General features: G+C 37.5%; 1 protein-coding gene across 2 annotated transcripts in view; it reads right to left on the reverse strand.

Annotated features, from left to right (window-relative positions):
- Positions 1 to 24,638, reverse strand: part of LOC114646919 (serine/threonine-protein kinase 32C) — a 351,995-nt gene that overhangs the window by 59,637 nt on the left and 267,720 nt on the right. For both annotated transcript variants that reach the window (XM_051922990.1, XM_028795324.2), the window contains one exon: positions 4,170 to 4,343. In XM_051922990.1, coding sequence (XP_051778950.1) covers positions 4,170 to 4,343 — 174 coding nt within the window. The remainder of the gene's footprint in view (positions 1 to 4,169; positions 4,344 to 24,638) is intronic.

A 24,638-nucleotide genomic window follows, 5' to 3' on the forward strand; every position in this document is an offset into this window, starting at 1 on the left:
GATTTCTCAGCTACACTGAAAATAAAATTTCTTTCAAAATCTAAGTTGGAGTATGTTGTTGTCTGTTTAAAAATTAAGTTTACAATAATGTTAGCAAATGGAAAAAACTTACTTAGTACAATTATTTATTACAAACACATTCTCATTTTTGAGCTTGTTTCCCACTCCATCTTTATAAAGACTGTGTAATTTAGTACCCTTTGAAACAAGTAAAAGAAAGACATACAGTACATATTGATTCATAGTATACTGCATATTAGAACATTAGAACACTCTAGACGAGAACAGGCCATTCAGCTCAACAAAGCTCGCCAGTCCTTTCCACTTATTTCTTCCAAAAAAAACATCAAGTCGAGTTTTGAAAGTCCCCAACGTCTTACTGTCTACCATACTACTTGGTAGCTTATTCCAAGTGTCTATCGTTCTTTGTGTAAAATAAAACTTCCTAATGTTTGTTCTTGATGAACTCATTTTAAAATAACAGTCTCGATCCACTGTACTAATTCCCTTCATAATTTTAAACACTCTTGTCACCTCTTAATCTTCTTTTGCTTAAACTGTATAGGCTCAGCTCTTTTAATCTTTCCTCATAATTCAACCCCTGTAGCCCAGGAATCAGCCTAGTCGCTCTTCTCTGGACCTTTTCTAGGGTTGCTATGTCCTTTTTGTAGCCTGGAGACCAAAACTGCACACATTACTCAAGATGAGGCCTCACCAGTGCATTATAAAGGTTGAGCATAACCTTCTTGGACTTGTACTCCACACATCGTGCTATATAACCTAACATTCTGTTAGCCTTCTTAATGGCTTCTGAACACTGTCGGGAAGTCAATAGCTTAGAGTCCACTATGACTCCTAAATTCTTCTCATAAGGTGTATTCTCGATTTTCCGACCGTCCATCGTGTATTCAAGCCTAACAATTTTACTTCCTATGTGTAATACTTTACATTTACTGACATTAAATTTTATCTGCCACAAATCTGCCCAAGCCTGTATCCTATCCAATCCTTCTGTAATGATATAACGGATTCCAAATTATTTGCTAATTCACCTGTTGTGAGTTGTAATGAATATGAAATTGACCATTTAAATACAATTACAAATGAAGAACTTGTACATTAGAAAAAATAATATGACAATAAGGAGCTGATAAATGCAAAAGCACAACAATTGACACTGATACGGTTAGCCTAGATCTTGACTCTCTTATTTGGCTTGTTTAAGACTGTTTTCCCTTTTATGATACCAACATCAGAAGTCATAATGAGGATTATGTTTCATCTCAACCTTCTATATCTTTAAGTCACTTCTGAGTCAGCCAGGTAGTAGTTAAACATAACCCATTTGATCTCCACAAGCTAGCTTTTGATGTGCTGTGAATGTGGTGTTTATGCTGTTAAAACAAAAGAATGATGGATGCTAGGCTGAAAGCAGAGTAAGCAGTAAGCAGCAATATGGGTTCATGCCAGAAAAGAGTACTACAGCTGCAATGTTTCCTTTAAGAGTGTGGATGAAGAAGTACAGAGAAGGTCTGAAGGAATTACATTGCATGTTTCTAGACTTAGAGAAAGTCGGGAGTAACAGAAAAGTATGTGAGAATGGTGTAAGATTTTTATAGTGTGAATGCGGTGAGGTATGCGGTAGGAATGACAGCCTTGTTCAAAGTGAGAGTGGGATTACATCAAGGATCAATTCTGAGCCCTTTCCTGTTTATAATGGGGATGGACAGGTTAACAGATGAGGTCAGACTGTGGACTATGATATTCGCAGATGACATTGTAATCTGAAGTGAGAGTAGACAGCAGGTTGAGATGAACCTGAAGAGGTGGAGGTACGCACTGGAGAAAAGGGGAATGAAAGTCAGTAGGAGTAAGATGGGAGTACATGTGCGTGAATGAGAGGTACGGTGGAAGAAGGGGGAAACTGCAAGGTGCAGAGGTGGTGAAGGTAGATGAATTTAAATATTTTGGTTCAACAGTTCAAAGCAACGGAGAGTGAGGGAGATAGGTGAAGAAGAGGGTGCAGGTAGGGTGAACTGGGTGGAGAAGAGTGGCAGGAGTGATTTGTGATAGAAGAGTACCTGCAAGAGTGAGAGGGAAAGTCTATAAAACAGAAGTGAGCCTAGCTATGTTGAATGGTTTACAGATGGTGGCACTGACGACAAGAGATGGAAGTGGCAGACCTGGAGATGCTATGATTTTTGCTCAGAACAGTGAGGGTATAGACAGGATTAGTAATGAGTATATTAGAAGGATAACACAGGTACAACAGCTTTGTGACAAAGTGAGAGGCTTTTAGGGATTGAGAAATGGACATCCATAAACAGATCAAAAACTCTGAGTAAACCCATCCATTACATTTGACAGCCAGCCCATCAAATGTGTGTAATATCATGTGTCCCAAGCCCCACATGGAATTTTAAAATAAATATGCTTGTCCAATAAAGAAGAGAGAAGAAGAAACAGCAATTTCAGAAGAGGGTGTGTGGCCACCATAATGTTCAGCTGGATGGCTGCCCTGTGCCTTTTTAAGTCCTTGCAGAGGGTCAGATCTGCCAGATCAGCATTGATCTCTGAAGTGAATAATTTTTGTTTGGTGGATTCTTGTTGTTTTTGAAATTTTCTTTTTCCATTTTTTGATTTCTAGATTGTGGATTTGGCTTCCGGGTTGCCTTTTAGGCGTGCTTTTTCTGCTTCTTTTTTGATATTTTTGTTTATTTTTTAATTTTTCATACTTTTTTCGAAGAGCAGAAAGTTTTTACATGGTTTCTTGTAAATTGTAGGCTATCTGGTGACTCTAACTTGGCCCAATGTAGGCATGCAGGTGAGTTTGACCTAAAAAGGACTAGTGCCCTGTCTGGTGTTGGTCACTGACTTGATACTCCTGGGATAGGCAATTCCGCTGAAAACCAGAAATGGACAAACAGGGTACCAACAATGAAGAACAGCAGGACAGCTGTTGATATGGGCTGCCAATTTTATTAATTTTATATACACTATATATCATTGTGAGGGTTGTTTCCATTCTCATGAATTGGACTTAACATATTTGAGAATTTACATAAATATGTATATTACTGCTCTTTTCTTTAATTGGTACAAATATTGTAAACATGCCATATTATGAACACATACTAATACTTAATCAGGTTAGGTTAATTGTTAACTTTAAATTGGCCCCCTGTGAATGCGAGTCTGAGAGAGAGTGTGCGTGTAAGTGAGCATCCTCTGTAATAAACTAGCACCCAGCGCATGACCTGAGACATGACATCCAATCAGCTTGCAGACCAGAGAAATACCCAAAGTCTATTTGATTATGTATGTGTTTAATTAAATGAACAAACTTCTCGTAGTGATTTAGTAATTTTTTAGTGATTTTTAATCCTTTAATCGCCATATACAATTTCATGTATTAGGAATTTGATATACCCAAACTTACTCTCTTTTTTGGGGTCAGAGCGCAGGGTCAGGTCTTTGTACAGCTTCCCTGAAAGAACTGCAGGTAAAGGGCCTCGCTAAAGGGCCCAACAAAATAGCAGTCCTTGTGTCACTGCCAGAATTTGAACTAGCAACCTTCAAGTTACCAGCTCAGATCCTTTAGCCTCAGAGCCACCACTCTTCCTGTAGTTGTGTTCCTTCAAGGATTTTAGAATTGTACTACTCCTGAGATGACAAACGTTCAAGCATTGAGTAAGATGAGTAGCACAAGAAAGTTCACAATCCCAAGTAAGTAAAATTTGAAACTTTTAGAAAAAAATCAAAGAAAAACATCACAAAAATATAGAGTAACTTCATAACACAGAAAAATTTTCTTCTCTACAACATTTCATCTCATGGCTTCTATAGCTATATTCCATTTTGTTACAGTACTTAGGTACTACATCTTGTGATAAATTATTGTACTCCCTATGTTTATTATGGACTGGAAGGCATATGTTCTTATATCTTGCTCTCACAAACAAAAAGAATCTGTTATAGAAACATTACAGCAGAGTGACAGGCTGGAAAGTCCCATTAACATGTTAAGTTGGAGATGAGCTCTACTAAACTATCGATAAGAATAGTTTGTGCTTACTGATAATTGCTGATCAAGTGTGGCTCTTACACTTGTCATCTTAATAAATCAGACAGAACATACAATATCACCTTTTGTAAAGAAACATTCCTACCTGTGAATAATGTGCTGACTCTGTAGGTAGTCTAATGCCAAGGTCATTTCACAAATGTAAAGTTTCACTGCCTCTTCTGTGAACTGAACATTCTGCTGTAAATGGTAACGAAGATCTCCACCCAAGAGCAAGTCCACCACCATGAACATGTCTTCCTCATCCTGGAATGAGTACCTACAACACAAACATGAAGTAATCTGCAACTTTTACCATATTTAAGCCTTCTGATGTTTTCTGAATAAAGTGATCTCTAATTTATGACAAAAACTCAAACAGGTCTAACTCACTTTACACAGTATTGTGTACAGTAAATTACATTTGTTAAGAGTGTTGATTGCTTAATTAAAAGTGAACATACCTGAATATTTTACAACATACCTAATGAAGACATTCCAATTGTGAGTATTCACATTACAGACTGACTTCTCCTGAACATTACAATTGATTAATAGCACACACAAAGCAGTAGAAATCTATCAGTTGACTACCAAAAAGACTGCATGCAGAAAAAATAAACATCTTTGACCCTTTCCTTAGAATTCTTTCTCCGTACCTGTCTGAAAAGCTTCTAGCTCAAATTCAAGCCTGAGACTGTATTTCTCTCCTGTTTTTCTCAATGCACTGTTCACTTTACTGCTCTCATTCAATGCACATCATTAGATATTCTTCTTCAGTTTTGTCATTACAGGGTGCTGCAAGAAGTACAGCTGCACCATGGCCCAGACAAAGTATACATACTGAAAGAAGATAGATAGATAGATAGATAGATAGATAGATAGATAGATAGATAGATAGATAGATAGATAGATAGATAGATAGATAGATAGATAGATAAAGTTTTTCATTTGTCCTAAGGGGGAATTTAGCTTTTTGCAGAAGCTCAATTAATAAAAAACACATACATATTATAATAAACAGCATCAACTCACACTCAAATATAGACAAGAATTACAAAAAAGAAGAAAAAAACATCTGACTTGGATAAGAGAGCAATCACAATGAAGCATTATAAAGGTTGGTTAACACAGGTATGAAGAAGCCCCAGTAATATTTCTTGGCACACTCTTGTTCAATAATGTGTTGCTTAGAAGTCCTCAATGTGTGTCATGGAGAGGATGTGCCGCATTCTTCATAACTGCCATCGGTTTTGTCTTCATTCTTCTTCATTCTCTGCTGCTACTACCTCCAGTTGGTCGAGTGTGTGTCTAATAACTAAGTCCTCCTTCTTAATCAGCTTGTTGATTTCGTGGACCTCTTTTGAATTGATGTTAGCCACCCAGCACACTACAGCATGAAAAAAATCACACTGACTAACAGAGAGTTATAGTACATGCCACTACTTGTGACAAGTGAACTTTGTTGAATTCATTTATAGTTTGAGTTAAACAAAAACACAGAAATGTTTGGGAACTTCTTCTCTGTGAAATGCATTGAAGTCAATGGAAAAGGAGAAATTTAACTAGGTTTGAGTGAAATATAATGGTGCAATGGTCGTTTGTGTGTCCCTGTGGGCTAGGAAAGGGGTTACCAATTGTGCTGGACTGATGATTGTGACCAAAACTGTGACCTGAGCTGTGAAGCAGCAGTGCTATCCACTGCACCGTTATGCCTCGCTGTGATAAAATCGTCACATATTGGGATGCATTGTTGCTTTATAGACCCGGCTCAGCTACAGAGAAAACATACTTTCATACAGGAAGAAGTCAGAAAAATGTTGGATCAACCGTGGTCACATAAGTCTTATATTTCAGGGTAATAAAGACCTTTACAAGTGATTGATTGTGTGATGTAATCAGTTTAACCCATCTGAAGTGCTTGCCTTGTGTAGCCACGCATCTCAGCAGGGGGACAGCTCTCTATAGCAGTTGTTCTTAAACAGAATCTGAGAGTGAAAATAATTTATCACTAGAAGTATTATCGCTGATACCAATTGCTGTTGTGTTTTTAAAACTTTATTTCATCAGTTTGCATGTCATACTTCTGTCCTTTTTTGACTTTTCTTAAATTGTTGCACTTCAAATTCCCATTTTGATACAACTCTGATACTCTATTCAGAAAATGTGATTGATGATATTTTTATTTTTTTTTACATTAGGACCTACTATTACTGCCACAAGCAACACCACTGAATGTTGACTCCCATGTGAGAATATATGTCTGTCGTCACCAGACAACTATGAAATAATCAACAAAAAATTCCCCACTTGCAGTTACTGACATTGTTTCACTATGGGTGATAAAGAAAAAATCATCTGTAAACTGTTGCTGCTCCATCTATTTCGGTTAAGTAAAAAAACTATAATTGCCTCAATTGAAATGGCACTGCACTGTTTTTCACACATCATGGAATTAAAAAGGACACAGCCAGCATGACTTTGACTGGGAGCAAAGGGAAAACATACAAAGTGGAATATAGTGGGCAGAACTACTTGTGCGGTGAGTGAGTGCAGCGGTGGACGGTGGTTCTTTTGGACAGTTTTCGCAGACACAGCTGACCCAAAAATAAATTCAAATGCAACAATAAATGGTGGCTTTCTTTATGAAAATGGAAAGAACTGATTCACGGTGGAATCTGACTGTAAATGAGGCACCTCTTAGGAGAAAAAAATGTGATTTGAGTACAGCTATACTGAAATGCTAATACTGTACATGTATTAAATTACATACACACACAATACATGATTTTATGGCAGATGCGTACACACACAAAGAATTTCTGCCGTGTCTGTGAAAACAATGGAAGTGTACTGCATTCATTCATGGATTGCTCCATCCACAATCTGCCATCTCGTGTATTCTCCATTCCCCATTTTAAACTGATGCTGGCTGTGCTCCTCGTATACTGACAAGCTTTGCTTCAATATAAAACACTTGGTACATTTTGTGCAGAGCTGCATCATGTAGTATAAGTAAGGGCAAACATACCTGCTGATGAGCAAGAGATCAGCATTTTATACTCTGTTGGCAGTCACATCCAAAATTGGCTGCTACAGCTCAGTGATATTACGCTGACCTCACAAAGTATCATGGAATTCTGGGTAAAAAAAGTTTACCTAAGCTGGCTGCATGGCACATTTTCAGGGAAAAATTTGGTAAACAAGGTCACTGGTAAAACCAGCAAATTCAATACGAAAAACGCTTTAGTGAATTTCACTGACCAACACAAGTCTCTACACATGTTTAAGAAACAGTCTCCTAAGTAAGAAGAGCCAGCTCTTCCCATTCTTATATAATTTTTGTGTGTTAGTAGATAAACTAGATGAATTACTACATAAGTAAGACCATGTCCATTGTCCAAGAAAAATTAATATATTAGCATAAAATGGCATAAACTGTGTGAAGAATCATACCAATTTAATCAATTAAATAGCAACTGTACTGGCAAATGACTTGATGGATAGACATTGTCCGTTCTTGCTCAATCACTAACTACAGAAATGGTTTACTCCTGTTGCTAAACACTATGACATTTTTTCCAGCTTATTACAGTAATCCCTCCTCCATCGCGGGGGTTGCGTTCCAGAGCCACCCGCGAAATAAGAAAATCCGCGAAGTAGAAACCATATGTTTATATGGTTATTTTTATATTGTCATGCTTGGGTCACAAATTTGCGCAGAAACACAGGAGGTTGTAGAGAGACAGGAACGTTATTCAAAAACTGCAAACAAACATTTGTATCTTTTTCAAAAGTTTAAACTGTGCTCCATGACAAGACAGAGATGACAGATCTGTCTCACAATTAAAAGAATGCAAACATATCTTTCTCTTCAAAGGAAACAGAGAGTAAAGCAAACAAATCAATAGGGCTGTTTGGCTCTTAAGTATGCGAAGCACCGCCGGTACAAAGCTGTTGAAGGCGGCAGCTCACACCCCCTCCGTCAGGAGAAGGGAGAGAGAGAGAGAAACAAAGTCAAAAATCAATACGTGCCCTTTGAGCTTTTAAGTATGCGAAGCACTGTGCAGCATACTTAAAAGCTGCACACAGAAGGTAGCAACGTGAAGATAATCTTTCAGCATTTTTAGACGAGCATCCGTATCGTCTAGGTGTGCGAACAGACCCCCTGCTCACACCCCCTACGTCAGGATCACAGATAGTCAGCGCAAGAGAGAGAGAAAGAAAAGTAAGTTGGGTAGCTTCTCAGCCATCTGCCAATAGTGTCCCTTGTATGAAATCAACTGGGCAAACCAACTGAGGAAGCATGTACCAGAAATTAAAAGACCCATTGTCCGCAGAAATCCGCGAACCAGCAAAAAATCCACGATATATATTTAAATATGCTTACATATAAAATCCGCGATAGAGTGAAGCCGCGAAAGGCGAAGCGCGATATAGCGAGGGATCACTGTACTGCATTTGATTATTAATGTAATGTAAAGTTCTTTGTGATGACAGTAACTTTAAAAGTCATCCATCCATCTTTTAATTTTCTTTACATGGTCTCTGGGAATTACAGCCTATCAGCAAAAATCAGACACAAGGGTTAAATCCAGGCCCAAGTGGAATGGCAGTCACATGAAGGGCACACACCAATGCAAACAGATACATTTTATCATGCTGGGCCAGTTTAGAGTCACCATTAGAATGTTGCAGTAAACAGATACTTAGAGAAATCTCTCATGGCAGACAAAGCAGAAGATGCAAACATTTCACTTATACTGCTGAGCTCACAGGGAGAAACCTTAATTTTATTTATTTATTTTGAACTTTTAAAAGGTAAGGTGCATAATGAAACTCAGTAAGGCTGACAGATTGGTGCCACGTATGGATGATGGAGACATTTTGATATTCTCATTCATTCTCTTAATAGTCTTATACAAGACCGCATTACTAGACTTACATTCAAGTAAGGATCAGAGGGCAACAGTCACACATTGTTCAAGGCTACTTCATATGACTAATGATCCAGAAACACAATCTATTGGCAGAAGGGAGATATGACTTCATTTTAACAACTCAAGGTAACAAAGTGTACTGATTATTTATTAGGGACTGGAAAGCTGAAACTACCAAATGTGTAACACTTGTTCATAGGCAACTTCAATTGCCAAGGACTAACAATGTTTATTAGCTCAGTATGACAGGAAAACAAAAAAGTGAATCATGAAAGCCACAAAAATGATGTTGTATATAGGAAATAAGCTTTTGAAAGCAGAACTTCAGCTTTAGTTTTACAAAGAATCTGGTGGTCATTTTAATTAGTTTGTTTACATTTATGTTTCCTCCTCCACATTTTTATTTGTTAATTAGTGGAGACACTTAATCTGTGAGGAGGGCCACTAAGTACTATTTAGACAGGTGTGAGCTAACATAATTAATTACAGTTTATTGTAGTTAGAATCTCTGCAGAACACTGTAAAGTTTAAAAGAGGCGGAATCCTCCTCTGAGGCTTCTAAATCTAGGTCAGCAATATAGAAGAATAACTTGGAAAACTTTTCAAAGCAAAATGATAGCAATTTTTTTTAGTCAAGGTCACTCTAAACAATGCTCTAAGAACTGGCAAGGTATTTTACAATCTGTTATTATTTTTGGCCTATGGCAAGTAAAGTGAAGCTAGTATTCCAGCTTGCATTGAACTTTGTTGCCTTTCGGTACATGTTTAGGTCTATAAGTAATCCTGAGTGGTTTTGCGGTGTTCAGGAAATCTGTCCATTTTATTAACCTGCTGTATAACCGGTACAAATTCAAAAATGGCTAACATAAGTGAACAAAGTCAAAATAAGGGAAAGAAAAGTGTCACTGGTTATAGTAACATTACTCTAGATGGCAGCTTTTTTCATCAAATAGAGCCTCTTGTCAAAAAAGCAGACCACCCTTGCCCACTAGCAAAAGCTTGGCCTAAAAATCAAACCAGGCTAAAAATGCACTGTAGAGATGGAAACTGGCTTGTGAAAATGTGGCTGGTTGTTTGTAAATGTTAATGATTAAGCAATGAATTGAACACTAGAATGAGAATAACAAATGCTTCTTCGAAATCTGTCTGAAAGTCTCAGCTTTTGAACTGTGAGGTTTTCTGTAGTTGTGGAGAAAAACTAAACTGCTTAATTACTCAAATATTACACTTTCTAAATCTAGGTCAGCAATATAGAAGAATAGCAGAAAGCATTTGATAAGGTGCCACATGAGAGGTTGGGCATCAAATTAAAAGAAGTGGGAGTTCAGGGTGATGTTTTTAGACGGGTGCAGAATTGGCTCAGACACAGGAAGCAGAGGGTGATGGTGCGAGGAACCTCATCAGAACTGGCCGATGTTAGGAGTGTTCCACAGGGCTCAGTGCTAGACCCACTGCTATTTATAACATTTATAAGTGATTTAGATAGGAATACGTAACAAGCTGGTTAAGTTTGCAGATGATACCAAGATAGGCGGATTAGCAGATAATTTGGAATCTATTAAATCATTACAGAAGGACTTGGATAGCATACAGGCTTGGGCAGATTTGTGGCAGATGAAATTTAATGTCAGTAAATGTAAAGTATTACACATAGGAAGTAAAAATGTTAGGTTTAAATACACAATGGTCAGTTGGAAAATCGAGAGTACACCTTATGAGAAGGATTTAGGAGTCATAATGGACTCTAAGCTGTCGACTTCCCGACAGTGTTCAGAAGCCATTAAGAAGGCTAACAGAATGTTAGGTTATATAGCATGGTGTGTGGAGTACAAGTTCGAGGAGGTTATGCTCAACCTTTATAATGCACTGGTGAGGCCTCATCTTGAGTACAGTACTGTGTGCAGTTTTGGTCTCCAGGCTACAAAAAGGATATAGCAGCACTAGAAAATGTCCAGAGAAGAGCGACTAGGCTGATTCCAGGGCTACAGTGGTTGAATTATGATGAAAGATTAAAAGAGCTGAGCCTATACAGATTAAGCAAAAGAAGATTAAGAGGAGACATGATTGAAGTGTTTAAAATTATGAAGGGAATTAGTACACTAGACTGTTATTTTAAAATAAGTTCATCAAGAACATGGGGACACAGTTGGAAACTTGTTAAGGGTAAATTTTGCACAAACATTAGGAAGTTTTTCTTTACACAAAGAAAGATAGACACTTGGAATAAGCTACCAAGTAGTGTGGTAGACAGTAAGACTTTACGGACTTTCAAAACTCGACTTGATGTTTTTTCTGGAAGAAATAAGTGGATAGGACTGGCGCGCTTTGTTGGGCTGAATGGCCTGTTCTCATCTAGAGTGTTCTAATGTTCTTTGAATTAAGAACAATCATAACAGTGATTTTTGAATAACAGTGAATGTGAAGCTTAGGATATGTGTAATTAAGAATAAGTAAATATTAATGTAAAGAAAAGTATATTTTAATTATGTTCTATGGATATGATAAGAACTTGTTCATTTTAAAAGAAGTATTTCACCAACTCAGATGAGCTAAACTCATTTCATATTAATTCGGCTTAAATTCTTCCCGTAAACGGCACTAGTGACTCTACTCTGTTGGGCCCTTGAGCAAGTCTCTTAACTGCAATTGCTCCAACCTTGATATAACACTAATCTGATAGTATGTAACTCCAATTTACGGGGGGGAGGGATGTTGTTGGTGGCAGGATTGGCACTCCAGCCACTATAAAAAAAAACTCACACTTTTCCAGTGTGGTGCTGAGGTGTCACTGCACTCGGGTCCCAATCCAGGTGGTTCGTTGTGTGTTGGGTGCTGAAATGTGCTATCAGACTGTTTTATGCTTGATTGTTATTGTATCAAATTGTTATTTGATATTTTTGAAAATTAATTTAAAACAAAAAACAAAGTGTGCTTGTACACACCTATATGGGTTGTCGGCAGTATGAGGCCCTTTAATGTGTTCTTTTTGCCATTTCATGTTAAACAAAGAGGACAATCATTATACAGTACTTTTGTAACCATCAGTCATTTGATTATTTTGCACACTTGTTTATTGAATGGTATAGGGATACCACAGGAGAAAGTACTCTTATATAAAGAAATGTTTCTATGTGTGGAGTTGTATGTGTGATGTATCATATTATTACTTTTGAAGCCTTTGGCTTGTCACCTACCTACATGCTGCCCCATATTGTATGAGACAGATTACTCTTACAGACTTATTGATTTTCACAATAGGCTTCTGAAGCCTGACTGCTTTTTCTTCAAATGAAGCACTGTGATGGTTGTTTCCAATAATGATTAATCTATATATAAAAAAGAGATATACTGTACATTGCTCAGCTTCATATAATCTAGCAGCCAATAGAACATGTGAAGCATACAAAATAATAATTCTAATAATGGCGAGCAACCAAGTTTTTTTTTAGCAACGGTCATGTTTTCCCCTGATGTGTGCACGTCAGATGAAAAAGAAATTCTGAAATATTATATATCTCTAGCATGACATATAATGATGTGAATCTTTATTTTCACACTATATTAAATTAAAAACATTATCTTATATAGTGTTTGTATTAGGCCTGGGAAAGTTAACACGTTCATTTTTGCGATGAATGTGGCCAGTTCAACACGTTAAAAATTATCATCGCATCCAGAGCAGGCAATGAGGCGATCGTCTCATACTAATATTAATTTTCTTGATTTATAAATACACATAGATGCAAGGGAGTGGGAGAAAACGGGCAGACAGTGGGGGGGGGGGGGGTTGGGGTGTTATGGCAGTACTGGTGCAATGCTACAGAATAGTCGCAAAGATAAATATTGCACTTTTATTTTTCATTTCATGTTTCTGTAAGAAGACTGAATCAATGTCATACCACCTAAGTACCAAATTAGCTATCTTTGAGTGGCACAAAAAACAAAATTAGTCTCTATTACCTCTGTATTTAACTTGTCAGTCTGTCATGTAGCTTGCAGTGCTGACTGCCCTAACTTAATGACAAAATTCTGAGAAATAGAAGTGCAATGATTATCCCTACACATTATTCCAATTTGCAATACCTTTGCTAAATTATGCAAAGAATGCAACATAACCATCCAATCACCGATGTCAGGTTTTAGGCGAGACAGTGTCTACGGAGAACTTTTTGCGTACCAGAATAAACAGTGTACAGTAGTGTTTTCCAAACTTTTTTCTGCAGTGGCAAAGTTTTTGTAACCCAAAAAATCTCAAGGCACACCATGATTCTACCAACTAGAAAAACATTAAATGTTATATACATGCTAAATTGTCCAAAGGGTCTTGACTACCGGATATGCTGTCACTCACAGATACAGCACTTAGTGAGCACTTGTATGCCAACTGCCCCTTGGCTCTGCGGGAAATCACTAGCAAACACAAACCCAGCCAACACAGGGCACAAGGCAGGAAACAAACCCCAGGCAGGGTGCTAGCCCACCGCAGTGCTCAAGTAGTATTTTGTTAAAAGTTCAGGTTTAAGGTCAATGTTTAAGTTTAAGCAATACCATTACATTTTTTTAAATTCCTTTGTGTTGATTCTACAATATTTTTGTGATTTAGTGTATATTTACTTCATGATTTACTGTAAGTACTTATTTTATGATTACGTTTTAATGTTGGATGCGATTAATTATGATTAATTACATAAAGTGATAAGATTATTATTATTATTTTTTTTTTCAATCGATTACCAGCCCAAGTTTGTATATAAACATTTTTATCTCAGCCTGCAGAAAATCAGACAGGGTCGAATTCCTTCATGAGTCTCTGTGCTGGGAAATGGAGTCTTAGGCTGTAAACTACAAAATTACCGTATTTTTTGCTCCATAAGACACACCTGACCATTAGGCGCACCTAGGTTTAGAGGAGGAAAACAAGAAAAAAAATATTCTGAACCAAATGGTGTACTAATATGTTTAATAAAATATAGCAGAATAATATTTTAACCATGTAAATTCAGCAGAGGTATTAAGAAACATCATCACTGTCATTAACAAATAAGGAGAGACTTTAAGGTTCAAGCACTCTTCTAGTTTTATGGAAACCCCAAGAACTCCTCATTGCTAGTGTCAGAATTTATGAAGCTCAGTTGCTCACAATCACTTTGCGGGAGCACGTACCTATCATCACGCGGCATAACCTGTCCAAAGCCACCAGGGGACAAAGCACGTTTGGACCAATACTCCCTGAAGTTATATCGCCAGTCTAGTCCCATCTATATTTGTAATGCCACAAAGCCCTTCATCTCGTGTTTTGTTGTGGGTTTCCAGTTTGAAAAACGAGAATGCGGTGCAAGCACAGCCCGACACTCAAAAAATTGCTCTACCTGTTTGTCTCGTCTGACAGTAGCTGAAAAGCAGCATCAGGAGAGAGCAGCCTGAAGTAGTCCAGTGGCTGGTAATCTGTCAAGTCCAACAGCAAGCCAAGCTGTCTTGTGAAGTCCGGTAACCAGTTTGGCTCCCACGGATCAATGTCTAGGTATTGCTCCCACTCGAACCTTGCCATAGGTGCATCAGCTGCACGAATGTGCTCAGCTGGGGCAGCATCAGCTGGTGTCCCGATCAGCTGATGCCAGTTCCTCACTCTCTTGTTCGATCTCCTGATCATTCTCAACAAAATCAGATTCTGAAAAATCAGAGTCCGACTCAGTGATAATGCGCAAAACATCGTCTGCTGAGTATTTTTTTTTCTACACTCGCTTCGCTCCCTCGTGAGATGTCGATGCCACCTTGCCTTTGTTTACATTTGTTTACATTTCGCAACTCATGCACACGCAAGGATTAGATGCCGAGTCAATGAGTCTAACATTCCTCCAAGCACAGAGGGAATGCCTGTAACGTAACAGTGAGTTTTGTCGCCCTCTACCCCTGGATGTCGACTTTTGTCATGTAATACACATCATGGTCTGTGACGCAATATTCGCTCCATAAGATGCACAGGCATTTCCAACCTTCTTTTGGGGAAAAAAAAGTGCATCTTATGGTGCAAAAAATACGGTACTAATTTTCACTTGTGCCTGCCCTATTTTAGTATTAATCAATGGTCTTTATTCACATAATCAGTCGTCCGACTTTTCCACTTTTCACTTTAAAAAACATTCAAACCGTTTTTGGACATGGTGTGGTTTATGGCTTCAATAAAATTTGTTAGTACTGCAGAGCCCTAGGCCAATATCAGGTTTCTGAATATACAGTATAGACAAATTCTAATTTAAATAACAATACATCTAGCCTAGAAACTTGAAAAGAAGTACAATTGTCTGTGTTATTAGCACAAGAAACAGGCTCTGAGTTGAGGATCAGATCAAATTTTTAGGAGCATTTAATGAAGAAATCTAGTTGATTCCAAAGGATTTCCAAACCTGAAGCTTACCACAATTACACTGGGCCCAAGGCAGGAAATAACTGAAGATACCAGGCCATTACAGAGATTAATCACATGTCCACACTTATGCACTCGTTCGTTTTCCAAATGCACAAATTAACATTTGTGATGTGGGAGGAAAACTGAATACCCAAAGGAATAAACTCCACACAAACAGTGAGTAGAGTGGGAATTAAACCAATTTTCTTCAAGTTGTTAGGCAGTACAACTCTTCTCAGTTCTACTCTGCTTAATTTTTTAAAAATTAAAATGGGATTTCATAACTTCCATTAGAAACATTTAGGCAGCTATCCAATTATTCTTTCTGTAGACCTATGTAATCCAATTTAAGGGATTCAGGCCTGTATAAAATGAGAGTTCACTGCAGGGAGCACATAATAATGCATTCACACTCAATCCTATCAGCCATGTTAATGCTAAGTCACATTATGCAACCTTTCCAGCAATTTTCAGTCTTATCTTTCATTTACATAATCTTAGTCAGCGGGGTGCTTCCATAAAGCCAGCTGTGAAATGTGACATACCCAGTGACTTACTCTACCTAGTCTGCGACTCACTCCAATAAAATCAAACAGATTTGATTTTGACTTTAGTTGTAGGGGCCAGGTCTGCCAGCATGAGATCTGACCACCAATGAATGTTTATCTGGAAGTTCAATGCATATAATGTAGCAGCAAGGAATAAGAAAGTATTTTGAACCTCACACACAGAAGAGAAGCTGTCTAATGTCTCATGTTTTACATACCACAACTAATGTGCTTTACCTATTAATTCTTCGTACAGCACCACCTTGCTCAGGCAGTACATTATTGTCTGTCACAAAACAGAATGAGCATGACTGTGCTGGAAGGACATCACTCAGCCAGTAAATTAAACATGCTCAGTGATTTTCAATCATTTAACTTGAAATGGCCCGGCAAGAAGATCATCAATTGAGGTCAGCATATCTCTCATATCCCATAACTAGAAGTCACATAACATGAAATTGGCTTTAGAGCCACCAATTGACCTATCACAAGGATGACTTTTCAACACGTGCACTCCTAACAACATGAGGTGCTGCAAGACTGTGGCTTCCCATTCACAAACAACACAAATTTAAGTAAAGAGATTCTCAACACATTCCCCAGACCACATTACATTTGTTTACTTTAATAATAAAATTAGTTTGCTTTTCTGTACAGATTGTGTGCTAAAATTCACTCTTGGAAACTGTGCAGCACTAAAATGTATTGGTCAGTTATGATTCAGCACTTTGGCTTCATGTTGCCCTTACTGTTCAAAATATCAGACTCAAGTGAGAGGCACAGTCAGAGAGAGAAAAGCAAAAAATGCCAGCCTTTTAAGCAGTCACACAGTCAATTCTAAGCATTTATTGAAAATAAACTTTAGTATTTTTTAATTTTATGTCTGAAAATTGTATGACATGATTGCTCTATTTGTATCTCCATTAAATATTGAGCAGGACAAACATCTCAAATATTTTACAAAGAAATAAAAAGATGAAACCTGTGGAAAATGTGTCTGAGAAAGTAAGACAAAAACAAGGAAGAAACTACAATCACTCTATATTTAATACTTGCAATCATAAAATAGTTCAGCAATTTGTTTCATGTAATGCGTAACTGAACAGAGATGCATTTGTTTGTGGTCTCCTGTTATCTTTTCACATCTGAAGTAGTGGCGCGCAAACAAAATGGTCAGCTACCAGAGGCGGATCTACCGTTGGGGCATTCTGGGTCCGTGCCCAGGGGACAGTGACATCAAAGGACCTTTTAATCAAACCACTCACTGCCTGATGAATCGATCGTGTATCTGAAACTCACAATGACCAAAAGGTCTCTCCTCCTGGGAAGAAATCTCACACTGCTTCAAACATTCCAGTGTCTGCATGATGCATTGATAAGAGTATGATCAACTCTCTGTTTAAGAGCCAAGTGACCCAGAGGACTGTGGGGGTCTTATTCCAGCATTGTCAGCTGCCTATTCCTTTAAGGTCGCAATGTTCTAAGTCAGGGACAGAATGTTGTGCACTAATGACTACAGTAAGTGGGAAGAGCACTATCCTCCTACCAGTCCTGAGCTTGACAGTGTAGCCTCAGATATTAAGTTAAACCTTTGAGATGTGGGAGGAAATGGGAATCATATGGGGGAAATATTTCCAAAAGATTACACCTATTTACAAATTAGTCCTGCATTTTAAGTTTAAAGCGTATCAAGGCCCACAGCTTGGACTTTATATTATTGCCATGTGAAAAATAAAAGTACTCAGCTACCTACCTTGACACACACCTAGTTAAACAAATACATAAAGAAATACAAGGGGTTCTGTGTCAAATATGTGTGAAAGATGGACTTTCTATGTTCACATAAAACTGTTATTTCAAACTGGTCCTAGAAAGCCCCTCTAATAATGAGAATGATTATTACTATTTAAGAATTAAGCACCAGATTAAGAGAAGACTATGTCTTGTTTATTGCAGAAAATACTAAATACATTTTGAGTAATGAATCCGGCAGCAAAAGCTCTTTCCTATATGTAATGCTTTACACAAAATGTGAACTGATATCCTTCTATTTCAGTTTAGAAGGTAAGCAAAATACATAGCCTAATACATACTTGAGGATATGACTTAATAAATAAAGTCAAGTAATACATTTTAAAGAATTCCTTGCTGTCTTTGTTGTTGTCCTTGTGGCCCAAATCACACGGAAAAGACAGTATAGATTAGCAGAGGATCGTAATTCATATGCTCAATTAACCAGAGAGGAGAAGCTCAGTGGCTGAAAGGCTGCTTCACAGCTTTAGTGATGTGGGATAGAATCCCAACTCATGAAAATTTAGCACTAGCTACAAAGCAACAAACTCAATGTTTTGTTGGTGGAAACATTACACATCACACTGTGAATGGATGCAGATAAGTTCTGGTCCTTAATGGGTCCTGATTAATATGAATTGTGCTGGGTCATTATGGGCAGAACCCAACCAGAAACTGGGCTGTGCTGCTATGCTGCGGAAATGTTGGGTTTAATTGTAGGCACTGGGTGATAAAATATTATTATGCATCTTTTTAGAAACAGTGTTCTCATTTACACATATTTTACCTAAGAAAAACAAAATGAATAGGGATACACAATATAACTTATTGTACTACCACACACTCTTGACACCTTGGAAGGACACATTCATTTACTGACACTGGCTTAGAGGGTTGCAAAAAGCACACTCTCACTAACACCTGACACATTTTCAATCATTAATCATGTCAATGGAATGTGGAAAGTAAGACCAATAGAATTTTTATCAACTTGTAAATTAAATTGATGATGTGGGGAGCATGGTGATGCAGTGGATCCCGTATCATAGATGAACTAGATAGATACATACTGTATTTGACTTCAATGAGAAATTAAAACTTTACAGATACTCAGAAAGAATATAAATATTATAACATACAATAACTCCCCCAAACACACACAATAACTTCAGCTTGGATAGAGAGCTGTTGCCATCTTATAACAGACTTGCTGGTGGACCGATTGTGGTCACATCTGCCCAGTGGTGCCACAGGTTTAGATTTAAAGGTATCTTTAAGGTTTGAATAAAGCAGATCTTGCTTGATATGTCCATGAATGGAACAAGATACACACTAATGGAAGTTTGTCATTGTTCCTTCCAAAGAGACAAGGTTGAAATCACCACATTTTATAACTGCAAGGCAAAAAGAATTCATCATTAACAGTGTTGGTAAAAGAGTGATCCCTTTCTGCTGCTGAGTTCTCATTTGCAGAGAGATGAGTATAAATATTAATAAAATACCTTCCAAGGCAAATACTGAAATGTGGACAAATTACTGCAGTCAATATTTCAATGTCTGGATTTCTAATTCATTCATTAAACCACGCCCCTTTTCCACTCTAATCATATAAGATAAAATCGGTCCAGTGTTAAAACAGTGCCAGGAATATAAAGTTAAAACCACCTTTCTGTGGTACATGCAAGGCCACAATACCTGTAAAAAATTTTAAAAAATGTAGAAACTGAGTTTGGAACACCCAGTGACTTCCAAGTTTTATTATGACTTTTACAATTTTATGAAGAATGGTATATTCTTTGTTTACTTACATGTCATAAATGCCAAGGAGAGAGGAGCTGCAAGGCTGGCACAATTTAGAGCCATTGAAGCAAAAAAAAAGGGTTTGCAAACTTAGTTACTAACTGAAGCCAGACACTTCATTTCCACTACAATATTACTGAAATTATATGTATTTAAAAAATAGCAAAGCTAAACTAAAATTATACTATCCTAACTAGTATGATTTTTTTTTTCATTTCAGTGCAGGCTACTTAATACAAATAATGTAGGAGAACAACAACACATAAAAGATTTACACAGTTTTAAAATGTAATAGGCTTCAATACTTTAAATTATGTGTAACTAGCCTAAGTACCCAGTGTTGTCCAGACATATTTGTAGAAAGGGTTAAAGAAAGGAAGTAAAGGTTTATGTGTTTTTTAAATAGTGAACCTGTTGTTATTGCTAGCTGACCCATCTGTCATCACACTGCCTTTCTATCAATGCCTCTACTCTCGTAAGTTAAGAATTTGTTCTTTTTGGGGATGATTGGATTCCAGAATTGTAGCAACTGTATGTAACTCTGTGCTGCATTATAACCATGAATTCTGTCATGTCTGACTCACCTTATTATTTCAAGGTGGAACTTTGTGCTGCCACTCTCGATCAAACCTCACCCAACACCCCGTGCAGACAATACTCCTTTTAATATTACAGTAGATAGAAGCAGTATGCAGTGTTGCCTGGGTAAGGAATGGTAAGCTCTGGTCATTCTGTCTGCTAGTCTGGCTTCAGTCTGTTTTGATGTTGCACTTGCTCTGAACCAGCAGGTGGTACTGGTGTGCAAACTGTAGCACACAAGGAAAAAAAAAAAAAAACAACTCCAGAGAAGTCTGTCTTGTCTTTATGGTCCTTGGGAACAATTATGCACAATTTAGTCCTGATTGGTCAATGGGTGTAGAATTGTATAGGAAACATACAGGCAGGCATTCTATTTTACACATACAGATTAATCATAGAATATATTGTCTGAGCTGTGTTTTATAGAAAAAATTAAACCAAAAAAATAAACATTTCGCTTTTTCTTGTATTCTTATATAGTAGCTGCTTACTTTTTATGGCGTGTAATATGATAGCAATATTATCCAGTAATAGTTCCAACTAGTTCACTGATCTATTTACTAAACCAGCTCATATAACAATAGGGATACAGGAATGTGGAGCCTATTTAGGCAGCATGGGGCACCAGGTAGTAACCAACCCTAAAAAAGGCACTAGTCCATTATAAGGTCCATCATAGGGTACACTTGTGTATATCAGGTCTTTGGGATATGGAATGTCCTGTAGGTAGAAGGTCATGGTACCCACCAATGTGCCACCATGCTGCCCTATTTTAACTTCTGCAGTCAAATATTAGTAATATTAAAGAAAAACCCTATGTGTGAAATTACCAAATAGTCATTATGAAGTATGTTTATCATTAACCCTATGGGGAGAGTGCATCAAGGTGTGATTGAATCCTCACACACCTGCAAGCTAGAAATCCTAACAGTACTTTATTGGAACAGTACTTTACTTTACATAAGGTTGCTTCTGGAGTCTATACAAGCATAAATATATTCAGAGCACTAGTGAAAGGTTTGAAACTTTATATTAATTAGATGCTCCCATCTGATAGTGAAATAAACAGATTAGGTGTGTATATTTCCATCAGTTAGTAGATTCAACCCTTTCTTTTGGGTGTGCCGTTTTAAGGCTAATCATGAGCAATACATGTCAGGGGATTTACAGACACTGAACTATAGAAAGTACTCCATACAGCTGACCTGGAGTCAGGCTTTTCTATTATAACCTCAGCAAGAGCACCCAGAGCCAACTCATTGAAGTCTTGGTGGCATCCCACAATTTCTCCCAAATAAAGTCACGTCTACAACAAATAACATTTCTGATGGAAAGTATTAGAATGTCACAGCATCAAGATATTAAGCTACATGATTTGAAATCAAAAGCTAGAAATTTCCTAGAATATTGTTGCTCACAGCAACTGCTTCTTACAGTAAAGTCACTGAACAGATTGTGTTTTGGCTGCATTTAAATATTATTTGCCTTTTCATAACAACAGAAAGGCAAGTCCAAGAAAAAAATCATCACCAGTAAATCAAGAACTGTTAACATTTTTCTGATTATATAACTAGAGAAATGTATGCAAAATCTGCACCCCTTAAGAGGTCATGCTGACACCTTCTTGAGCAGCTAGACGTCTGCTAAAGCCTAGAATCACAAGCTGTGAACATCTGATCTTTCAAGTGTCTTGCCTGCTGATGAGTATAGCTTTTGCTTAAATTGTAGTCAAAGCTCCTGTGAAGATTATATGGAATTTATAGGCATTGAATGGCAGGAAAATATAGTGAATAAGGTTAATATTTATATTTTAGCATTAGGCATGTAGTTTAATTCTATTACACATTATGAATAGTTTGATGTTAAACATATAAATACTTATTGGGTAATTTAAGTGTAGGCACTGTACACACAATTTCAAAGATTTATTAAAATAAAACACTTTAATGTTTTAAACAAATTTAAGTCTGTCACTTACAGTTTGTATAAACTATAAAATATATGGGCAATACACCAGTATAGTGATTGTAACAGTTGATTCATTAATCTGGTGTCCTGGATTAAAGTTCCACACCAGTGGCCTCATGTATAAACGGTGCGATTTCCAAGAGCTATCCTCTTGGAGCTGTGTGCTGAACTGGGGCTGGCTTTACAAAGGCAGATTTTGGGGAATTGTGCTCGACCTGTTCCTTTGCAAGTTCTGTCCACTTTCTGTTTTTTAGCCACAGGAGCTTTTCAATGTCAAATTTCACAAACATCACCGAGTCGCACCATGCTAGCTGCATAGAATGGTATTATCTGCTTGACATCCAGATATATAAGATTTCCTTACACTGTGGTTACACTGGGAAACTTCAAAGCTCAATTCGCAGCAACATCCAGTTTTCCAAATGTAATCGGAGCTGTCAACTGCATGCACATTGCTGTTGCAACGGCGATGGACAAGTTACATAGCCAGGGATAAATCACCAAGCCTATAACAATGGCAACTCTGCACTGTAGCATGTGCGTTTTTTTCAGCTAGTGTGGAAAGCTAGCGAGTGACCTCAAAGAGCCATGTAAAAAGCAGAAAATCTATTTGTTGTGGTGCTCGGTGCCAATGCTACACTATAAAGGTGCATTCAGAGAATTAATTTACTTATGTAAATAGAAAGCATTTCCACTCTATCATTGTGCTGCTCTATAGTCCACAGAAAGTGTGTCACATTGTGCAAGCATATAATGTGCTGCACAATGTGGCACACAATCGTGGCTTGCCCATATCCGAAGCGATGCATGATGATGAACCTGACACACCAAATGATCAACCAAATCAGACAGTGTTACAACTTCATTTGAATGTAATTAGCAGAATGTAAAAACAAGTAATCAGATTCAGCATTTATTTTTTAACCACTTCATTTAATTTGTGGTCAATATCACATCATACAGCCCTTATATTCCTTTGTTCATTGGCTACATCTCTTACACCATCCATTACTGCATTTTGTGACTCCAGAACAGCATCCGTCAGCACACAATCAGATGGTTGCAGAGCAGTTTCTGAGGCAGATGTGTTGCGGAGCCAGCACCCAAACATGTGCTGGGTACTGTTGCATTCTCGGCACAGTCATCTTTTGTAATGTTGCCTGAAACAGAATAAACAGACAGTGGGGCTGTGACTCGCTTTTTCATGCCGACTTTGATATCTGGCCACACCTTTTTTATTTCGGGTACTGTGTGACTTTCTGAACTTGAACTTTCGAGTGTCTCTGCCATGTTGTATCACTCCATAACTTCCTTTTGTTGCTTATACCACTGTTTATGCCAACAAATAGTATGTTTTTCCTTGCCTCCACTTCACATTCACTGAAATTCTTATTTTTTCTATGTGCTTTTGCCATTATCTTTTAACAAAGCACTAAATGTAAGGGGCTATTTATGTTGATTTGCATATTATAATATGCAAAATTCTGGGAGAAGTCAGGGTAGGGCTGTAGGCACATGCACATGCATTACATTTCATGTTCATTAGGGTTTATAAAGAGGAAGTGCATGGAATTTGGCATACCCACAGTGTTATGCATCTGTATTTTTGTGTGTACGCACATTTCCAGTTTTGTCTGTACACCATGTTTCAGTGTGAGTTCTACGCACGGCATTATACATAAGGTCCCAGGTCATTGTATGTTATTCTTGTAAGGTACTAGGTATGTGCCAAAAAGGAGATTTCAATATATCAAATTCCTTTTACGACCCTGCTCAGGATTAAGCTGGTTTGAAAATGGTATGATATTACACTTCACCCATAACAGAAAAACTAAATAACCCAAAATCTCAAAAATGTTTTAACTGATTCGTTTAAAATTTGGTAACATTATAGAAAAAAGAAAATCAGCCAACCTGTGTTTTTTTAGTTCTTGATATTTTATATTAATAATGCTATAGCAAGTAAGAGTTTCTATTGCATTGTGTTCCCTTTTTGCCTCAGAGCTGACAAATGATTACGCAGAGAAATGGGGCATGTCAGTTTAGTAAATGAAGGCCGGCTGTGAGGGCAAAGTAAAAGGAGGAAATTTACTCGAAACTCAAAGACATGGAAGCTCAAGTACATGCTAGGAGCTGTGACTGTTAGTGTAGGTGGGAAAGAGGATAAAAGAAGTAGAGCATGATATGCCATCCTTGGATACAAGCAGTGCTTGAAGTTGAACTAAATAACCTCAGCCTCAAGTACTCCCTATACTTCCTATTCTATAGGCTTCTTCTTACTCCTTGTGATGTGGAATAATTCTTTGTAACCTGGTGAGGAGTGGTTTGACCATTGCATTTTGTACAACTGACCCAGTAGGGAAGGAATTTAATATACAGTATAAATGAAAGCATGAATAAATTTAAGTCATGAAATTAGAGAAATCAAGCAATGTCTAAACTGAAGAAAGCTACCCTTAAAAAACAGAGATAACTTGCTTTTCAAATTTGAGTTCGGAAACAAAAATCACTCCTGGATCTCTGGTGTGTTTTTATATATAGCG

The sequence above is a fragment of the Erpetoichthys calabaricus genome, chromosome 2 (genome assembly GCF_900747795.2).
Source record: "Erpetoichthys calabaricus chromosome 2, fErpCal1.3, whole genome shotgun sequence".
NCBI lineage: Eukaryota > Metazoa > Chordata > Cladistia > Polypteriformes > Polypteridae > Erpetoichthys > Erpetoichthys calabaricus.